Source organism: Ptychodera flava, chromosome 21, assembly GCF_041260155.1.
Source record: "Ptychodera flava strain L36383 chromosome 21, AS_Pfla_20210202, whole genome shotgun sequence".
NCBI classification, from domain to species: Eukaryota; Metazoa; Hemichordata; class Enteropneusta; family Ptychoderidae; genus Ptychodera; species Ptychodera flava.
The window spans coordinates 4093088-4113738 of NC_091948.1; the positions used below are offsets into that span (position 1 = coordinate 4093088).

The 20651-nt window shown below is 39.3% G+C and overlaps 2 protein-coding genes across 3 annotated transcripts; both read right to left on the bottom strand.

The window, feature by feature from the left end:
• Window positions 1-1843: 1843 nt before the first annotated feature.
• Window positions 1844-8735, bottom strand: LOC139121145 (protein FAM151A-like). 2 transcript variants are annotated; one of them, XM_070685813.1, is made up of 3 exons: window positions 7814-8735; window positions 6401-6523; window positions 1844-4688 (listed from the first exon to the last, which is right to left on the bottom strand). In XM_070685813.1, exons 1-3 carry the CDS (start codon window positions 7869-7871, stop codon window positions 3313-3315), a joined length of 1557 nt encoding a protein of 518 aa, XP_070541914.1. In that variant the 5' UTR covers window positions 7872-8735; the 3' UTR covers window positions 1844-3312. The 2 variants fall into 2 exon arrangements, with proteins under 2 accessions (XP_070541914.1, XP_070541915.1); XM_070685814.1 differs by lacking the exon at window positions 7814-8735 and adding an exon at window positions 7266-7781 and having other exon boundaries at window positions 2158-4688.
• A 1162-nt stretch (window positions 8736-9897) lies between these two features.
• LOC139121146 (protein FAM151A-like) lies at window positions 9898-16852 on the bottom strand. Its single transcript, XM_070685816.1, has 3 exons — window positions 16648-16852; window positions 13434-13559; window positions 9898-11834 (listed from the first exon to the last, which is right to left on the bottom strand). The coding sequence occupies exons 1-3, from the start codon at window positions 16715-16717 to the stop codon at window positions 10459-10461; spliced, it is 1572 nt and encodes a 523-aa protein (XP_070541917.1). The 5' UTR covers window positions 16718-16852; the 3' UTR covers window positions 9898-10458.
• Between the last annotated feature and the right edge of the window lie 3799 nt (window positions 16853-20651).

Sequence of the window (20651 nt, forward strand, 5' to 3'; positions counted from 1 at the left end):
TAAATCATATATCCAATGGAACAAGCAGAATACGAGGATAGGGCTTCAGTCTGGTGGTAAGACTGCACACAATGAGCGCCAATAGCGTGTAAACTCTCTGTGGTCAGTTTTTTCCTCTTAAAAGTGTGCCCTTGAGAGATATTCGTCTGCATTTTATGCGCCATCGGATGTGTAATTTGCTACTTAATACGGATAAACTTGGGAGATCTGATATTTGGTCATATTTAATTTTCATTTAGTGAAATATAAGGAGTATTGTAACATCGAGGTTGCCAAATAACAGTATTCACGTAAATTTTTGTCCAGCGATTACATTTACAGAAAAATTTATCGAGTGCAGAGTCTTTTCCTCAGTTACGTCGCCTATAGAACGGTATACACAGTTGAGCGGCACGAGAGTTGCTATGGTAATGCGGATTTCGGAGAGTAAGAGCCAAAGCCTTCTTTGCCTAATTCTCAGAGGCGGGTCTCCACCATCCTTTTTATCGAACCGAGTCCGAAATTCGTTTTTGCAAGACATTGACATCTATACGTACGAACAATCTATTGGGTCAAAGTTTGGGCCATATCAGGACTCGAATAACATAAGAAACCTACGCTATGAAAACAGTGGGAAAGAGCTTCAAGCATCTACTCCTTTCCTTTGACAAGGGTCGTCGTGTCAACAACAGGTGGTTTCATAGGGTCTAATTCATTTCTCATTTGACAGCTCTTGTGGACATTCCTTCAACGGATGAATGCGCGTGTAAACATTCTCATTTCGGTTTGGTCTGTCTTCATGAAATGGTCCGTATATGTCTGCGTCTCGATGTGATTGTAGCTGTGCCCAGGATTTCAAAGGTCACATACCTTCGTGCAGTAGGTTTTCACACAGAGTAACATCAGACAGAGTGGCAACAGCTATTGTTTAAGGCGTGAAGCGGTTACGTAAGCCATCCATGTTTGCCTCGCCTCACGAAGCTCTTGGCTCTCTTTCCGAAGAGTGCCGACCATGCACCCTTCGGTAATTTTCGGATTTTCACCAATTGTTAAGCGAAAGTATGTTCGACAGAGTTTGTGTTGTTGCTGTCGTGTGGTGCTGATCGGAATTGATGTGTTGGCAAAAACGGGAGTGTTTGAGCTTCAGGAAAGTGGGTTTTACCGTTTTAAAAATTCCTCTCATATTTTTATGAATATATAATGAGTGTGTTTGAACCAAATTTGAAAGTCTTTTATCGATACTGTCTGGTTTTACTCAATGGTTTACGGTCAGTCATACCGTCTTTTACACGTGCGTCAAGAAAGGACATGTTTATGAAACTGCTGGCGTGTTATGTTTTGATTGGCGTGAAGCAGTGTTTCTAGCCTGAGAGCTCACAAAGTAACTATGGTTGCTACGCGACTGGCAGTACGATGCCATCTCGTCGTATGTTTCGCATAATCTCGTGTAATTATCAACCACAAGCAAAGTCTCCAAAAAGTTTAACACCTTTGAAGCTCATTTTAATATGAAAAGCCAATAGTCTGCCGAGACGACCATGGAACAAAAGACATGCAAGTGTTGCCACTCTGTTTATGGTACTCTGTGGTTTCAGTTGTTGTTGCCCACATAAGTAGAGTTCATGCATAATTTGATGATTCAGAAAAACGATTTTCCAACCATAATGTAAGTACAGGAAAACTGTTCTATAAAATTTGATGACCGCTTGAGGGAGATGTTGATCATGCGCAGATCAAGTTCAGTCTATGATTCTTTCTTTGGAAAGGTTGTCACTCTCGGATTTAGTTCAATCATCAGCGCATAATGTGAGTCATACTTTCAGAAATTACTCTTAAAAGCAAGTAGCTGTGACTTTTTGATAATTTTTTTCACTATTATTTATTGTATTTATTGACCACTGCAGTTTCTTGTTCTACTCCCCAAAGCATGTTGAGATACACACTCAGTATTCAACGTGTCAACTTAATCGGTACATATGCAGACTGCATTGTTATTGTTGACTAAAATTCAAATGTAAACAATAACAGTGCACTGTGCACGTAAAGGCACTGTGACACCAAAAAAAATAGTAACAAAAATCATCAAAAGTGACAGCCACTGGTCCTTTGAAGGAATCGCGAAATTGGTAAATCGATGTTGTGATGTCGATGGCTTCAACGGTCACAAGTTGCAGCAATGTTACCACTGTTTCAACTCTCTGCCTGCTGTAATTTTTCCCACCAAAATTTTAATGCAATATTTTACCAAATTTTGTGAGCTTTTCTGTAAGATTTGTTTCCTAATTTGAACCAAATGGATGTCATATTTTATCAGCTACAGTTTTTTATCAAAATTTTGGCAAAAATCAGCCAAAAATTGACCGTTGCATATTTTATTAAGGTGACAAAAATTGACTTTGGCGCTCAAAGGGATAAAGGTGATCAAGAATGATGGCAGAATATATTAAAAAGGCTCCGTGATGTATTTCGAATAAATAGCTGATAAGATGCTTACGTTTTGGCAGATGTATTAAGGGGGCTTCAACTTCTGGAAGCGATTGTGACTGGGAGCTTGCGTAATCCCCAGCTTATAGTTTGTGACTCAAATCTGGCACAACAATACACCGGTTCTTATGAAACAAAGTGTACTTGCATCTTTTCATCTTTATTTCGCATTCATGGTCGTGTCATGTTTTCTTACCCCAATATTCACAATTAATGTAATGACCATTTCATCACAACATTACATCATGAGTATCATGTCATTCTTACACACAATGAAAGTAAAAAAATAAAATGATCAAATTATTTAGAAATTAATACTCGCCATATGTTACTTTTGCTCTATAATCTTGCCAAATAATATTAATTGGTTATTTTTTACATCTCTCTCTCTCCCTGGCCCTTGAACTATAATTCTGTTTAACATCTTATTATAAACTCATATATGTATTAGCTTGCCGACAATTTTCAACCACCAAACCACGACTGTTTTGAACTCCGGGACATCAAGATAAAATTGATCTCTTTGTGAGCATCTGACTTATACAACAGAAATTCTAAGTTTCATGTGAACGTACTTGCAGTCGGTTTTGTCTGTGTCTATGTAATGCCTTCATGGTTCGTCTTACTTCTAATACAATATGAGCCATTTATTTGTTGTGTATTAGAGATCGATGTTGTAAACTACATTATTCGAAAAATATAAATGTGTCCGTGTGACTGTGTGAGTCCTTTTCCGTCTTTGCAAAGACTTGTATAAAAGAAGACGAAACTAAAAGAGAAAGGGGTTAAAAATTTGTGGATCTCTTTTTGCTTTTGCTGACAACTCTTGTCATATTGTTACGTGTATTTCTAAACTGGCAATGTTTCTAACACTACCACTACTGCAGCCACAAGGAGTGCAGTGGATGAAACGGTGAACACAGCAGCCGAGTAACGCAAGGTAAGATCCTCCAGAAGAGCATCCACATTACCGCCAGTCTTAGTCACAGCGACGTAAAACCTGTTTCCTTCTGGTGGAGATTCCAGCGACAGCGACAGCGGTTTGGTGTCTGGAGGTAGTGTACCGGTGCCGTCGAAACAGCTCACTGGCTTGACCTCGGCCGTGACGTCACCTTCGCCACCTTCGTCGTTGATGTCGAAGGAGTAGCAGTCACTTGGGCCAAGCTGACCGGAAACGACATCGTCGCGCACTTCGGTTTGGCTAACAGTTTGCAGAATAACCTTCCCATCGCGACCGATGTAGAGACTCACGCCACGATCGATTGAGTTTACGTTGTCGACCTCTGAAGTGCGGATATAGATTTCCACTCCGTCGCCATCTACGAATACGTCCTGGTCGGGTCTGAAGACAAACTGAATCTTTCCGCTGATTTCTACTTCACCCAGATCCCCTGTGTTCAGTTTGTATTGGTCTTTGGTTTGTATATAAGAGGCTCGACTTTCGCCGACCAGGCCGACGCCGTGAGTACTAAGGTAGACGTAGTTGCCAGCTGCCGTCGACTCGACCGACTTCCATTTACTCTTGTCCCAACCCTGCTGGTCGTTCGACCCGACCGTCTCCTCAGGGACGTTCTTGAGCGCTTCGTTGAAATCCTGCATCTGCGATTCAGGAATATCGTAATAGATTCTCTTCATGTCTCCGTTGAGGCGGAATTCGACCAGTCCGTCTATGTCCACATCGTCGTTGCTGCTAGACCATACAGTGATGGAGAAGTCATCTCTCAGACCTAGCAACCACACCCACTTGTCCCAGCTGCTTGCGGCCCATACAGCACGCACTGGGAAAGTGACCGCCTGCTGGCAGGGGTAGCTGTAGTTCAGATTGTGAAACACCATGGTCCACGTGTACAGCTGCTCAGGTGCATTTCCTTCCCAGAACGTGGTCCAACCCAGGGACAGCACCGCACCGGGGTAGACCTCGTTTATGGTGGAGATGAACTCTACAGGTTCGACGGGAGTTTTCGGAGAGTTCGGACCGGGGACGATGTCGGCGTTGTACCAAAGAGGTTGGTGGATCTTTGAGTCGTATTCGTTTACAACACTGAGGGCGTCTGACAATACTTCCAGGTACTTGATGTCAAGTTTCATGCCCTTGTTAGTTTCAGTGGTCCTGTTGATCCATTCAGATAGCGTGATGTCACTTGTAAGATCTGGTGGATGAGCCATTATCGGGGTACCTGTGCCTTCTTCCGGGCTTATATCGGCTTCTAACATCATCGTATCATCTGTACAGACACGGAGAGAGATGAAAGGGACAGCTATTAAGGAGACTGTTATTTTTACATATTACAAACTATTTGATGAAGTGAAGAATTGAACCGGGAAAACTTTACTCTTTGAAACCTCGGATATATGCTCCTTGGGCCAAGTAAAACAATATGTGCTTCCGGTAATATGCCTTCGAAAATTTGAGTAAGTTGGTTTTTTATTTTTGATGGCTGAGACCCATAAAATGCAGCAGATAATTTACTCAAATATTTTTGAAAATGGGAAAATATGTGTACTGTCGGCGGGTTTTTTGCTCACGTGTTGACACACGTGAGCATATGTCGCAGCGATGTCTGTCTGTCTGTGTGTCTGTCTGTCTGTCTGTCTGTGTACTCAATATCTCAAAAACGGCTCACCAGATCAGATTCAAATCAGGTACATAGACTCAGTTTGCAAATGGCAAGAACTGATTAGTTTTTGGTGGGTCTGGCTTGCTTACTTTTTTGTTCATTTGCATAATTAATGATTTTAGAAAAAACTTATATATTGACAACGACTGCACACAATTTGATGAGATTCGCTACAAATGTTTAACACACCAAGATATATCAGCTTTGAAAGATATTAAGGGGTGATGTGAAAGATAATTACTAATTTGCATTTTTAATGAAATTTTCTAATTAGGAGTATATATCTGAATTTACTCAATCAAAATTGACGAAACTTGGTATGCATATTGAAGATACTATGATTTAAAAAGTCATTAAGCATTTTTACTTCATCCAGCTCCTAATTTGCATATTTAATGAATTTTTGAAATTAGGGATATATATTTGAATTTACATGACCAAAATTGATGAAACTTGCTATGTACATTAAAGATACAATTATGTAGGCTAACATTATTGAAAGGCATTAAGCATTTTTGCTTCAGTCAATTCCTAATGTGTGTATTTGTATTTAATTAACTTTCCTAATTACGAATATATACTTGGATTTATTTGATCAAAGTTAGCATAACATGCTAAATACATTGATGATTATACCAGGTTATACCAATATTGGAAATCATTTTGCACTTAAGTTTTCATGTCAGCTAATTTATAGTTTGCAGTTTTGCACATCTAATGAGCTTTCAAAGTTTGGAATATATAGTTTGAAGGACTTGACCAAAGGCAATACACTTGCTATATAAAGTGGTGATACAATGATAGCAGTCAAAGAAATTAATCATTTTCATTTCAGCTAATTACATATTTGAATACTTAATGACCTATAGAGTTAATCTGTGGTGAATATTGTTTATTATGTTGATCATAATACTTTAAATGAAGTTGCAAACATGTGGCAAGGTTCAAATTAACACATAACTGCAATATATAATGAAACACGTGAGCATTTACAGTTCATATATGGTATTTACTTGAAACACAAAATTAATACTTTTATAAAGCCTTGGCAAGCGAAAGCAATGGGTCATATTTATTCCATTGGTTTTCATCACTGTATTTTAAGTCAAGCCCCCACCCCACTGCCCGATTAAGTGAATACAGTCTCGACGGAGCTCAACTCTTTGTCGACACTCTAGCAATCTCATTCTTGGTCGACGTTGTTAGTCAAAAGACACTCTGTAACATATAAAAACCTACAGTTCATCGTCAGGACAGCAAAGGTCTAGCCTTTTCTGCTATGAGAAAATAGAAATGAAGGCTTTTAAGAAATTCTATACCTGCCAAAGCTGTAGTTAAGTCGGCTTCGCTGTTTACCGCATGCGCCCAAACAATTTTAAGGCCGTCTCCCTCTGCGGCGGGGTAGAAGTCTAAAATATTGTCCATAGTATTGGTACTGGCATCTGTATGGCGTTTGAAATAGAGTATATTTTAGATTAGTCTGGAACGAGACTGGACACAAGAGTCCAGGACATAACATAGATAGGGCACTGTGACAATAGTATCACACCTTCACACAAAAAAGTGGACTCACTATAATACATTTGCTTTAACGCTTTCCAGTATTTTCGGAATCTCTGGCCTATAAAACAAATTTATGCTTTCATTTGTGTTCCTATATTAAAATATAAAGTCTTAACCTTGCCAACACGACAACTATTGTACAATTTGTTGGGGGGAAATAGTAAAAATCGTAACATCGACAGGCACGCGTACTGCCAAGGCCAAGTAAAAATGTTTCCGGTAACCCGACTAATCGCATTAAAACCCACCGACCCTAAACATTTTTTCCATATAAATGCATGGTTTTGCCAAATTTGATCTGTTTTATAGATCAAACCCAAATTAAAATAAAATATTAAAAAGTTCCCTACCGACCTACTTACCACTCTATTTCCTGCGGCCCTGTGGACGGAAATACACAATCTTTTTTCAACAGCTTGAGGAGCTTTAAATAATTGCTGTTGCATACTTGTACTTTTCAATTATGCCCTATAATTTCTCAAATTCTTTCCATAGTTAATTGAGAAATTGATATGTAAAAACACACGATCAAAACGCATGCATAAACTTGCATAATGATTTCAAAACGTAATATATTGAAAATCGGTGAGAATGAAAAAGACACTGGTATATTAAACCTACAGGTCTCCTTGTTCATGTGGGACATACCAGGTTTTGTCAACATGTGGCAAAATAACTAAAAATAGAAAAAAAAGTACAGCACAATTTCTCCCTGCCATAACCATATGGCTATTTTGGATTTCCCACCTATCACCATATCTGCATTACATGTAACACTGCACCATACCTTGAAAATCAGCCATAGTGACATGTATCTCAACAAGTAAAGATATGCAGTGTGTGTTTGCGTATTTTTGAGCACGGTTGAAGTCCTCTCCCCACCCCACCACCAAAAATACACCCTGAAAGTTCCTGTGGCAGAAAGAATGAATTATAAAATGTTTTTGTTCCCTGTCGAGTAATAAATCTAGCTTCACAGTTTACCACAAACTCGGTGGATCTTTGATCGCGTCAATGGAGTGTCGGGCACTAGGTGGGTGGCGTATCTGAAAACCAAAGCTGGGAACCTTGCAAGTAAACTGACCCGCTCGTTCACGGATCGAATGAGACTCCGCATTACTAGTATCATGGTTATCAATTATGGAGAAAGAAATGGCGGAAATACTGACCGGTTAAAAGATAACAAGAAGCAAACAACAGCAGGGTTCTTGCGAGTTCGAGAGCCATGTTGGTTCCTGGACAGAAGATCCCCCGATGACCTCATTATATGAACTCCTCTCATAGGATATGGCACGGCCGACAGAAGACAAAGGTGAGTTGAGCACAGGGCACAAGGCGTTATCAGTCATAGCAAGAGCGTAAAAAAGTTAATAAATTTATGATCACGAATACTATTGATAAAAGTTAAATATTTCTGTCATTATTGTATACTTGCAAAAGTACCCTAGAGCACTCGAATCTTGAATGATGATCAGTATTTATGCAAAATTCCCGCTGTTGTTGCATAGACCCTCAGAAATATAGTCAATATAGTTACAGCTGTAGCATTGCACAGTAACTTGATGAGAGATCACAGTACTGCCTCGGCAGTCTACTATCATTTAGGCCTACTGTTGAGAAGTACACAATAATAAGTATACAATAATTACAGAAAAATTAATTTTTTATCAGCAGTGTTTATAACAATAATTTTATTATTTTTACTCTTGTTGTGACTAATAACGCCTTGTGGCCCTGTGATTTGAGATGCAAACAAACGTTTTACAATGTAATTTTTCACTTTCTTTACATGTGAGGGATTGACCCGAATAACCCTTCAAGGACGAATATTTCGAGTGTCACGGTCCACATGAGGTGTTGGCTCGTTTTGTCTTCGTTCCACGGACTATTGTTCGTGTCGCGAAGGTGATGTAATTGTACCATGGCAACTGTAGAATTAATACACTGTGTTGATAAAAATAGATCGTGATATATCAGTCTACATTTGGGCGCTACGAGCCCCCTTAGGGGCCAACAGCCAGCGCTCCAACAGCTGCGCTGACGGTATTCAGCCATAATCCGTCAGTCGTTCTTTCAGTTTACGCAACTTTGGGCCCCTTGCTCCACACCTGTTAATTTATTACTTGCGCTTATTTGTTCCTGCAAAAATAAGGTCAAACTCTTAAATTTAGGGTACTGTGATAAATAGGCCTAATCTTGGACATAAAATTTCACAGTTCGCCGACGATACGATTCTTTACTTGTATTGCACTGATTACACGATGCTTTGGCTTTCTTAACTCTAATTTTGAAAATATTTCCTGTTTGAAAGTCAATTTCGATAAGTCAAAAGGCTTTCAAAATATTTACTCTGCATCTACAAAATATTAATTAGGCCTACGGAACATATTATCGCGTTTCTTGTTCACATGGCCCAATTGAAAGCACAGGTGTTCTTATTCTTCTTACTGCAAAAGAAAATATATTTGCATCTGTGTTACCAAATCACCCAGAAAACATTATTCAAGAAGCGTATGACAGTAGATGTATATAACACGATTGGAACTAATTTGGGATAATAGGATGGTGAAGTATGATGTCGATTCAATCTTCAAATGTAATCTCATCTGCTTTTCCTTTTAAGTTACACAATTGTTTTTATGAGTAATTTGTAATATCGCAACATTCAGCTAACAATTTTTAGAAATTTGAAAAATATGAAGATCCAATTATCCCACCTTAGTTCCAATCATGTTAATTATTTTGGAATAATAAGGGAATAGCTACCTACTTACCTATCTCCCCATATATATATATATATATATATATATATATATATATATATATATATATATATATATATATATATATATATATATATATATATATATATATGTAACATTTGTCTTTTATGTTGATTTTGCTTTTTGCTAATCTCATTCCATAACACCGACGTTTTGTTGCTGGATTCTCCTTGCATGTATTATATTTGTAGTATTTATGTATATATTATGTACTATCTATGTATATATCTATGTATTAGTGTTTGTGGGCGTGTATACATCACGCAGGCCCTATGCATAGATGCACGTACAGATATATCGTAGCACAAAGAGTGGATGTATTACACAATGTATCCATACAACTTTTATTTTGACCTCATTTAATCTATTTATTCTGTTTATTACAGTAATCTATCATGAATCGATAAAAAATGGCCATCCGAGATGATACGTACAAAATGTTTACATGTAACAATAATACCTACAGGGCGGCAGCATGAGGAAGGCGGAATCATCCCCACTCCCCGGGTAATAGAATGAGCCGTCAAGCACCTGACATATGTGGCCTGAGTACCTGCATTCCAGGAGTCTGCGTGTTATGTGGGAAATTTCAGATTTTAATATCTATTATCAGGTGCCAGATGGCGATCAGAATTCCAAAAACCAGTTCATCGTGAGTGGTACTCATAGGATAACGTCAGAATCTTGCAAAGAGACGATTTTACGAGAGCGTGTTAACATTCCTGTGCAGGAATTGTTAACTCCAACATCTATTACATTAAAATTACTGCCGATTGATAAGTTTACCAAAAATAACTATAGATCTTCCTCCGGCGTGATCGGAAAGTAGTGTCTCGTACAACAAAACTGTAATCTCTCATCATATCAGAAACTGACCATTTTGTTGATTTTGCGAAGAACTCTTTTACATCACCATATATATATATATATATATATATATATATATATATATATATATATATATATATATATATGAATATACCGTCTTTCTGATGATATGCAAAAAAGAGCCTCGGTGGCTACAGAAATGGTTAATGTATAATCAAAATTTTGATGGCGACAAAGAACGCCACCACTAGGGCAAAAGATGAGGATGTTGAACTTGCGGATGAAACTGTTGGAACTGAGACGTCTTCTAGCAGTAAATCGATGTTATTACCACTCTTGGCCATCACTATGTAAAAATAATCAGTATCATACTTTGCTTGAAGAGACAGAGTTACAGGGTCTGTATTTGTCGGAAGGGTGCCCGTACCATCGGTACACTCAACGGGCTGGATTTTAGCAGTGACGGACGAGTCTTCACCGCTGTCGGAAATTTCGAATGAGTAACAGTCGCTAGGGCCGAGGTTCCCTGTCACTGGGTCGGATGTGGTAGCTGCTACGGACTCAAGTCGCAATTCACCGTCACGACCGATGTAAATTCGGAGACCATCTTGGACCACTTTTAGATTGCTGACGCCTGATGTTCGCAGGTACACCTGGAGTCCGTCGCCGGATCCGTAGTTGGTGCCATCAGCACGATTAACGAATTGTAGCTTGCCAGTCACTTTCACAGTGTCTAGATTGCCTGTTTGCGGTTTGTATTGGTCTCTGCTCTCAACTAAAGCACCACCATTGGCACCGACAATCCCGACATGAAACGACGATGTACTCAGGTATACATTGTCGCCTATTGCACCAGACACGATGGCCTTCCACAAGTTACTGTCCCAACCTGTTGGTCTCGGAGACGGGGTGACAGTCGGCAACGCTGCCAGGGCATCTCTAAACTCCTGCATCAGGGGATCGGGAAGATCATAGTAAACTTTCTCCATCTCGCTGTTGAGACGAAGTTGTACCAAGCCATCGACATCCACGTCGTCGTTGGCACCGGACCAAACCGTGACGGTAAAGTCTTCCCGGATGCCTATCATCATGACGAACTTGTCCCACGATGTAACGGACCACACCGCTCGAACCGGGAAGGTCACCGGCTGTTTGCACGGATAACTGTAGAATAAAACATCAAATATCATAGTCCAGGTGTACATGTTTTCAGCGGCAGTGTCTTCCCAGTGAGTTGTCCATCCGAGCGAGAGAACGACTTCTGGGAAGCCGTTGTTAATGGTCGAAATGAACTCCACTGGTGGGATCGGTTCTCTCGGGGAGTTAGGCCCGTGGACGATATCCGCGTTCAGCCACAGCGGCTGATGGATGTCATCCTCGTGGGTCAGAATGATCGCGAGAGAATCTTCAAGAACTGATATATCTTTGAAGTCGATTTTCATCCCCTTGTCAGTTTCAGCGGTCCGATCAACCCATTCGTCCAGGGTAAGGTCACTGTAAACATCTGGCGGGTGCGCCATGATCGGGATACCTGTGTTATTTTCGGCGCTGACGTCGGCTTCGAGCATCATGGTGTCATCTGTAAGATAAAAACATAAAATTGCACATTCTGAGAAATAGGGATCACACAGTGTGCGTTCAGCCGTTTTCTTGGTGTGAATTTTTAGAGGGTTTTGGAAGTTACAAACAGTGATACTGCAACATCAAGACATGATCAAAACGTCTCATACTGCATTAAAAAATCTTAAAAACATTTATGAAATATCGAACGACGTATACAGACTCTAAATAATCTAATACAGAAACACGACCGTAAATTATAAAAAAAGTCTTTTCCTGCAAGCTCTTCCATAAATCGAGTTCTCGGTGCTTTGGCTACCTTCAAGTTACACTAAGCTGAAGTATTGTAACATTTAAAAGGCATAGAGGTTAGAGCAAGCTTTCCATACAAAATCAGCCAAAGTAAAGTGAAGAGAGAAGTGGGTCATTTTCATGTCCTTGAGAGACGCGTAAGAGTAGATCCACGATTTAATTATTTTGAAAATCATAACGATCAAATTTTGTCCGAGGGCTTACTTCAGGCACATGTTTTCAATCCTTATGATATTTCTACTTGCTTTTAAATTCTGCTCACAGTTTAACTGCACATTAAAGAACAAACGCAAGCTCTATCAGTAGACCGTGTACATCCCACCTTTCCGCTTCTCAGCGTCCTCGGACAATTTTGTCCACCCACCTTCTGTTTCTTGTTTTTCCTCAAAAGTTCAAAATTTATTCACGAAATGAAACTTTGATAGCAAGATATGCCAACACAAGTGTTCATAAGTAAAGCAACAAAAACGGTACAAAGAAATGGTCCGGAAAAATAATGTGATTGAAAGAAAAAACAATGCATAAGAATCAGCACCAAAGCACCTCCGAAAATCTTCTGTAGATCGACACGCCCTCAACGGTTAAGCCGTGACGCGTGGGAGGCGAAGCGAAAAGTGCTAAATTTGCGATTTGCCGCTCGCTGATTAACGCATCCTACCTAAAGGGAAACATGAGGGTAGGTCCGCGTAGCCAATTATAGGGCTGTAGTAGCGTTTACAGCACAATTAACTGTATCATTTTGCATTTCTCCCCATGGAGATGGTCTGAAATCAAAAGCAACTATTAGGCCTACTGAAGCTTGACTACAGTACGTGACTATGATTGGCGACAAACGTATACTTACAACTTAGATTTTAACAACCGAATAATTTTCGACTTACAAGTCGTATTGGTCGCCGCGAGTGAGTACACAAAAACTGTGAATAATCGAGCGAATCAATCGCCAAGGACTGAAACAGTGACATTTTCAAAATCAGCAACACTGCACAAACTTTGATCAAAACCATATTTTAGTAAGCAAAAAGATACAGCTAACGGGGCTTTATGAATTCCCATCATTCATTTGACAGTAGCAACACCGGTCAAGCAACAATGACGCTATTTCTTTCAAAGCCAGAGACAAAACATGTTGCTCCTCGTTTCATGGCAACGCAGAAAGAAATTTCCCCAACAACGGTGTTGTGTAATTGGCCCGCGACAAACGTCAACTATTGTCACTAAAATGTATTAGCTATATCACGTGGCGATATCATGAATTCTCGATGTCGATAGTTTTTCACCTGTTGGAGAATTCGTAATGACCTACCAGCTAGACTCTGATCCAACTCTGCTTGACTGTTGACGGCGTGCGCCCATATAATATTCAGTCCATCTCCTTCCGCTTCAGTAAAATATTCCAGTATGTTGACGGTGGTTTGGGAACTTTGGGCATCTACACAAACAAACATTATGGAAGGGCATTAGTTGAATTTTTCTGTTGCTACAATAGCAGTAAAGTTTTGTACTAATCTACTACAGTAATCATCTTTTGTTTACTGCTTCTCCAGTAATACTGGAAAAAGCCGGCCATGAATGAACATGTTATGTATGTAAGTCCCAAAATATCTAAAGATAGATAGCACTTGTCGAAATCTTCATGACTGCAGTTTTCGCCCTTATGGACGTTTTTGTCGAACGCAACTATTTATTAACTACGTCACATGGCTGTTCCGGTGAACTTCTGCATACGACTCGCGATACTTTCAGTACTTTGGTGCATGAACAACGGAACGCATACGCCTGTGGGATGACTGGTAACCATGCAAACACGATTGCGATGGATATACTATGGGAGAACTATTGAGAAGATGCTGGCGCACACAGTTTGATGTTATATACCCATTTGGATTGGGCTGACTTCAATGTAATTGTAAATGTAAACATGAATGAGGTCAAGCAAAGAAACAAGCATAGGAAGTTTTAATGGCAGTGTGTCCCCACACATGTGATACATAGGGGCTATTCTGAGGAAAGCAAAGACGCACGTGATATTGAAGGATGGTCGGTAAATGGTGCAAACAAATACGAGAGAAAAATAGGGACAATGCCTTGGCGATAGATATAAACCCGTTAAAAATCTTCAGATATTTTGTTTTACGTTCATAAGCGTATAAACGTATCATGTCCGCTACTAAAGCAATGGTATTGACCTTGTTGAAATACACCACTCGTGCACTCGTGGCTACGTCAAACCAAAGTCTGATAAAACAAAACGTTTCGGGCAACAAAGAATAATAACAGGTTCATTTGCTTTTAGAGATGTTCACATGACGGTATTTTCAAAACAATGACGTAAAGCAACGCATCAATCGTCACCACGGTCTTCTTGAAAATAACCAATCTGTGAGTCAATCAAAGCTCTACCGGGGTTATCTAAACATCAGCGTGTCCAGATAAGCTTAAATCACCTCAAATCTGTTTACTCGTTAGGGGAGTGAGCTTTATAGATCTACAAATCAAAATCACGAAAAGTATGCAAGAATGTTACAAAAATAATAGGCATTCGTGCCTTCGACCTTGGAGTAATAGTGATGTTACATCCACACTATATGTGTTGTTCATTCATGGTTTCTCAACATTACATCATGATAAGAAATAGTGGTTAGTTTTTGAGCATTCCTTTATGAGAGTATGGTCATGGGTTCCTTCAAGTTTGGTACTGGGAACGCAAACATTAACTGCGCTTTTCTACATAGGATGAAGCGATGCAAATTTTTCAATTAGACATTTTTGAGAATTTGGTATGTACACTGAATTTTTGTGTCGCCATAATAATATGAACGCTTTGCCTTCATGAAAGTTGACAAGATAACATCGTTTCTTGCTCCCACTGAATGGCCTCGTTTCCAAGGTAGATCCCGCGGCTGTGTTGATATATATTTGTGGATACCACGTATATGGTTACTGCAATACCGTCATCAAAAAACGGGGCCGACCTTTAGGCCTGCGTACGCGTGTCGTCGTCTCTGGATGACCAGCCCCAGGTAGTTCTCATGAAGTTTGTCTAATCCATCATAACGAACGTTATGTGAGTTAGCAAAACACTAACGCGAATGTTTCTTAGTTTTCACTCTTGTTATCCGTTATATCAGTAAGGCAATAAAATCTGTCAAATTGTAAGTCATACTGCCTCGGTCGTCACACTTTGTTTATTTTTGTACCCATGGGGTCAACTTTCACAAATCATATGTGGGTCACGGTATTTCTCACAGGGTGTCCTTGACAAGTTTTTCAGTTATATGTATTTTTCAGATGACCACTCAGGATTAGTGAAAAGTTCATGTTTCTTGTAGGTTGACGATTTTCTGTGTGACCCATTCACATAAACAATGCTAAAAGCACTTTTCTTTAAAATCAATTGTAGTACTCTGATGACGTTCTCTTTGGACAAAACGAAATGGACATTCGAAACGATGACACCATTTTTTTATCTCTAGTTAAAATTGCGACACTGACTAAATTCATCGTTTCGCATAATAGCTAATTCCCATCGAAGCCATACCACAATGTAACTAAGCTCAAGTTCAAGACGTCGATAGTGGTTGAACATCGTGAACTTTTGGGAGTCACGGCAACCACCGTTATTGGTAATAGTCATAAAAAGGGGACACACTGGAAAGACGAGCAACTTTGACAAACTTACTTACAACCTTGCTCTGGATGGAAACCCAGTGAGTTTTGGGGAAAACATGCGCAAGAATGTTGTTTACGAGATCAAGCAGTGATCACCGTTTGGTACACCTGTTAAGTAGCTTAACTGGAAGGTTGTTTCAAAACGCCGCAACAGTTCTCATAAGTCATGATCACTTCGAAGATGTTCATAAATTAGCTTAATATTTCATGGTCTAAATGAGCACGACTGTCACATATAGTCTGTCTGTCTGTCTGTCTGTCTGTCTCGTCTATAATAGGACGAGGTATCTTGACTTCTAGTTTTTTTTAGTTTTTTTCTAGTTTTTTCGGCAATGAAGATGATTCTCCGTTTATCGGGATGCATTTAGGATAACAACAGCCCTCAAATCTATATTAAACGACGTTCGCGTCAATTTTTTGTCATACTCAACATTTTTAAAACTTGGTTATGTTAGACTGGTGTTGGTATTTGACATCTGTCGCGTGGAATGATAAAATTTGTTTACCCGCAGCATATCGCTGTCTGTAAGCGATAGCAGAGACCTGCGGCTTGTCGTGTCTTGTTATTGCAAAAAGATAATTCGTTACCGGGCTTTGTCCGTACAAAATTCCACGTCATAAATTTGTTATCTTCTTGCAGTATTTGAAACTAGTCCTCGTTTAGATAAGTTCAGTAATAGAGACAAAAGTTTCGCCCCATTATGTTGAACCACCAACATTGTAACACCGAAATCGGCATTCATGAAAACTGGCTGGGAATAATTTCGAAAAATTGGAATTCAGCTTTGGTTTAGAGAACTTCTGAAAAGTGCTATCGGTGAACACTATACGCCTACATATCTACTTACCGATATGTGATCCAGACAGAATCATACCACACAGCACCATAATCGACTGAAATATCGCAGTTGCTCTCATCTCGTGAGGTCGAAGAGGTTTCGATCGTTTACGGTATAAAGATCTTTCTCCGAGTCGGTTAAGTCTACAAAACGCGACACTTTTAATGCATGTAATGCTTTCGTCGAGGTGTTGTTTGGCATCAATCTGACGCGCACCTTGAACCCTTCTTATCGGACTGTACCATTGTCTATGGGAGGCATAAGTAATAATTTACAGGGACACAGAATGATGTATGAGGTCACACCAATATTAAACATACTCATGCTGTAATGCGTGCTACGTCTGCTTAACTCAACGATTCTGACGATTCCGCAGATTGTGATCATATTTCTTAATTCTAAAAGTAAAATCACCTTGAAATTTTAAATTACTTTTTGGTCACATTCAGAAAGACGTGTTATAATGTGAAATAGTGGGCACTTGATTTAAGGGTTATCACTCGCCTGTATCATCGGAAGAGACGGCAAACGCCGGCTGAAATTAAGGAAAATAACATTTACTACTGGTAAATAGTGATCTGTTTTAACGTTATCAGTTGTACATGACCTATGATGATTAGAAATAATAGGGCTTCCATTATAGAAGTGGTATGCCAATATTATAAAGTGATGACGTCAAAAATGTGCCCACTTATGGAAATATTAGGTCAACGGTATCGTTCTGAAAGAGGCGATAAATTAATTTTGGAGTAAGCATTAGGAATGGGGGCTTGGAAACTTAGGGGGCAAATGATTGAAATGGTCCCAATGTTCACTTCATTCCTTTTTTATTGAAGCATCCTAACTCTATCAACCACAAGGTACCCAGACATTCGGTTGTTGTTGTTTGTATTGTTGTTTATGCTTTTTAGTTATGTTTTAGTTGACCAATAAAAATTCAACGAACATAACTGTTGTGTTGCTATTAATTCAAACGTAATGTAGATGTAAGAAACGCCACAAGGACACTTATCATTATTTGACCTCCCTGCCAACGTACACTCTCTCCTTATACTTCAACAACAACAACAACAGCAACAACAACAACAACAACAACCAGATGTCTGGGTACCCTGTAGATCAACGTCTTTTTCAGCAATCCTGATACTTGTGTGGAAGAACACTTTAGTTAGTAAACAAGGAGAGAACGAAAAACCTAGTAAAACTAATAACTCGTTCTCTCCTTGTATACGAACTAAAGTGTTCTTCAACACAGGTATCAGGATTGCTGAAAAAGACGGTGATATACAGGGTACCCAGACATCTGGTTGTTGTTGTTGTTTGTATGTTGTTGTTGTTGAAGTATAAGGAGAGAGTGTACGTTGGCACAAATAATGATAAGTGTCCTTGTGGCGTTTCTTATGACATCTACATTACGTTTGAAGCAACAATAACACAACAGTTACGTTCGTTGAATTTTTATTGGTCAACAAAAACATCACTAATAAGCATAAACAACCAATAACCCTGCCGGGCTCGGACCCAGCATCGTTGGCATGTGAAAGCACTACCTATACGCTCCACGAGAAAAAGTTGCGAGAAGAGGGTGCGATGTTCCATATAAGAGTTAGGATTGTAATACTATGAAGGTACTGGTTATTTTATACTCTTCACTTGTAATGACTTTAACTTGATTAGGCATTTTGGACTTCTTATTGAATTTATGGCCTTGCATTTATTTCTTTATTTATTTTACTTTTTTTCTTTATATTTTTTCATTGCTGTGTTTATTGTGTAGGTTTATTGGTTTGATTTATTTTCATATCATTTGTCTCATTTGCACAGTTACTCAAGAACTGTGGTTGTTTAGGATGTTATGTATGTTGAAGACTTAGCGTTTGATATTTCTTGTTGAATTGTGTCGATACCTGGCTTTTTACAATATCAACGATATTGTGTTAACTTTTTGTCACAATACAGCTATAAAGTTGTTCATCACTCAATATGTATGAAATGCAATATTTCATTGTTATATCGTTAATGTAAATGAGAACAACAATCATTCCTAATGCCACAAAAATTACATAAAAATTCAAACTATTGACGAAGTGAATTAAGTACAAAAGCGCACAAAATCGGCTGTCAATGTCTTATGTAGGGTCCATATACTGTCACTAGCACGGACTCATTTCTTCGTCTGATTTGTGCATTCCCAGTGTCGTACATCAGCGGCAGTGATCTCCTGAGCGATAAACTTTGGCATGTCTTTAGTTGTTTAATAGGCCATCCCAAAAAATTTGGCTGTTATGTGCAGTGTTGGGTTGATGAAGGGGGCTCAAAGAATAAAGGACTGAAATATGTTGAACAAGTGACATCAACGCATCAGCTTTATCTGCATTATCGCCGAAACGCTTCCCCCTCACATGAACTTATAAAGATAACTTGTAAATAAATCTGAAGCTGTAGCCCCACCCTTCACTTGGCATATTTGCATTTACAGGCCTTCCACGGTGTTGTTTTGGGCGAGGTTCGAGGCTCCAAAACTGAAGAGAATGATTAACAGTCAAATGAGAGAACCGGGGAGACTTGGAAAACGAAGAATATGCCCTCCATTCATCAGAAATAATGGTTTAACCTTAACGAACAAATCAATAAATGAAAGGAATTAAGTATTCCCATCATGCCAGTCACCGGAAATTAACAAACAAGTCGAAAAGTCGCGACTGATACCTCCGAACACCCAATATATGTCACTGTGTTGACCCCGGCTGTATTTAGACTTTCCAAACTTCGATTCATCAATTTCCACAATAAAACTAACCAAATTCCACAAAATAGCTAACCAAATTGTCAGAACTGTGCTCATCCCGTTCCGACAATTTGGTAAGCTGACCCAAATTCCTGACTCCCACCGTGCTTCACCCAGAACGAAAACTAGGCAGTCGCAAATTGTGAAAGTGGTTGGAAGTAAGTGAAAATTTATTTTAACGTTAGTAGTTAGTGCCGCAATTACTGGGTGAAAGTGGTTTGCGTACTTCGATTTTGACGTCATCACTTATTGGCTTCACCACTTCTACATCTTTGCCAATATACATGTAATATGTCGAGTGTCACGATGTTCGTAGCCTTACATAAGTTTATAAATAGAAATACACCACTCAAGTTCGTTTCCGATCTTAATATTTTACTATTGCATGATGTTGAGTCTAACAAAGGCGTTAACAAAGTGAGGGACCGCTCTCATCTCACTCAGATTGAAGTTGAGAAGACTTTTGTTTACAAAAAATTATATTTATCAAAAAAGCAGCGCGACGACCACTGCCTTTAACTCCACAGTTCGATCACCTCTGAATAAGTCATCGTCGTAAGCCACGCGCCCTCTTGCGGCAACAGCTTGGTGCTACCGGCAAAGGAATCTTGATTTTTGCGTAGGTAAGCGGAGCGGAAATTATGCTCTGGCTCGCGAGAATGAAATTAGTCCGACGAAACTAATCGATAGAGTTGCTGAGGTCAAAGGTGTCTTCACGTGGTAGTGTAGATGCTGTTTCTGCAATTTTCTATTTTTATGAAGTCTTCAGGTGATTTGTTCTGTCAAAACGGACACTGAATGTGATTGCTATTTCAGAAAATTGTCGTTCAGTGTTTGCTGCACACAAAGATTTTGTTGATATTTTTGTTTTTGCCTATTAATTTGATCAGTCTTGCAGATTCATTCGGTATCTGCTACACACAAACCTGAAGTTCAACCCTTTGGTGTGTTTTTTATGCTGTGTTTCGCTGGATAGAGGCATGTAACATATTGTATTGTTAAATGATAAAAACGTTTGTTACGAACTGAAAATGCCTTTTGATTTATTTTCATCATTATGGGCATATTTCTACTTGTTCACCCATTCTTGCCTTCATTGTTGCAAGAAAATACTGTGAAAACTCTGACAAGTGAATGAAGTGCTTCATTGGCCTGTATCCGTACACCTACATGTAGGCCTCTGGGGAAAGTTGCTTGGTCTCGGAAAAATTGCATACATCCGTTT

What these genes read in the sequence shown, in the direction of transcription:
- LOC139121145 (XM_070685813.1), bottom strand. Translation starts at nt 7,871, where the DNA reads ATGGCTCTCGAACTCGCAAGAACCCTGCTGTTGTTTGCTTCTTGTTAT. An exon ending in TTCTTGTTATCTTTTAACCG is followed by an intron (nt 6,524 to 7,813) that starts GTCAGTATTTCC and finishes AACGCCATACAG; the next exon opens with ATGCCAGTACCAATACTATG. An exon ending in CTTAACTACAGCTTTGGCAG is followed by an intron (nt 4,689 to 6,400) that starts GTATAGAATTTC and finishes GTGTCTGTACAG; the next exon opens with ATGATACGATGATGTTAGAA.
- LOC139121146 (XM_070685816.1), bottom strand. Translation starts at nt 16,717, where the DNA reads ATGAGAGCAACTGCGATATTTCAGTCGATTATGGTGCTGTGTGGTATG. An exon ending in TCTGTCTGGATCACATATCG is followed by an intron (nt 13,560 to 16,647) that starts GTAAGTAGATAT and finishes TTGTTTGTGTAG; the next exon opens with ATGCCCAAAGTTCCCAAACC. An exon ending in GTTGGATCAGAGTCTAGCTG is followed by an intron (nt 11,835 to 13,433) that starts GTAGGTCATTAC and finishes TTTATCTTACAG; the next exon opens with ATGACACCATGATGCTCGAA.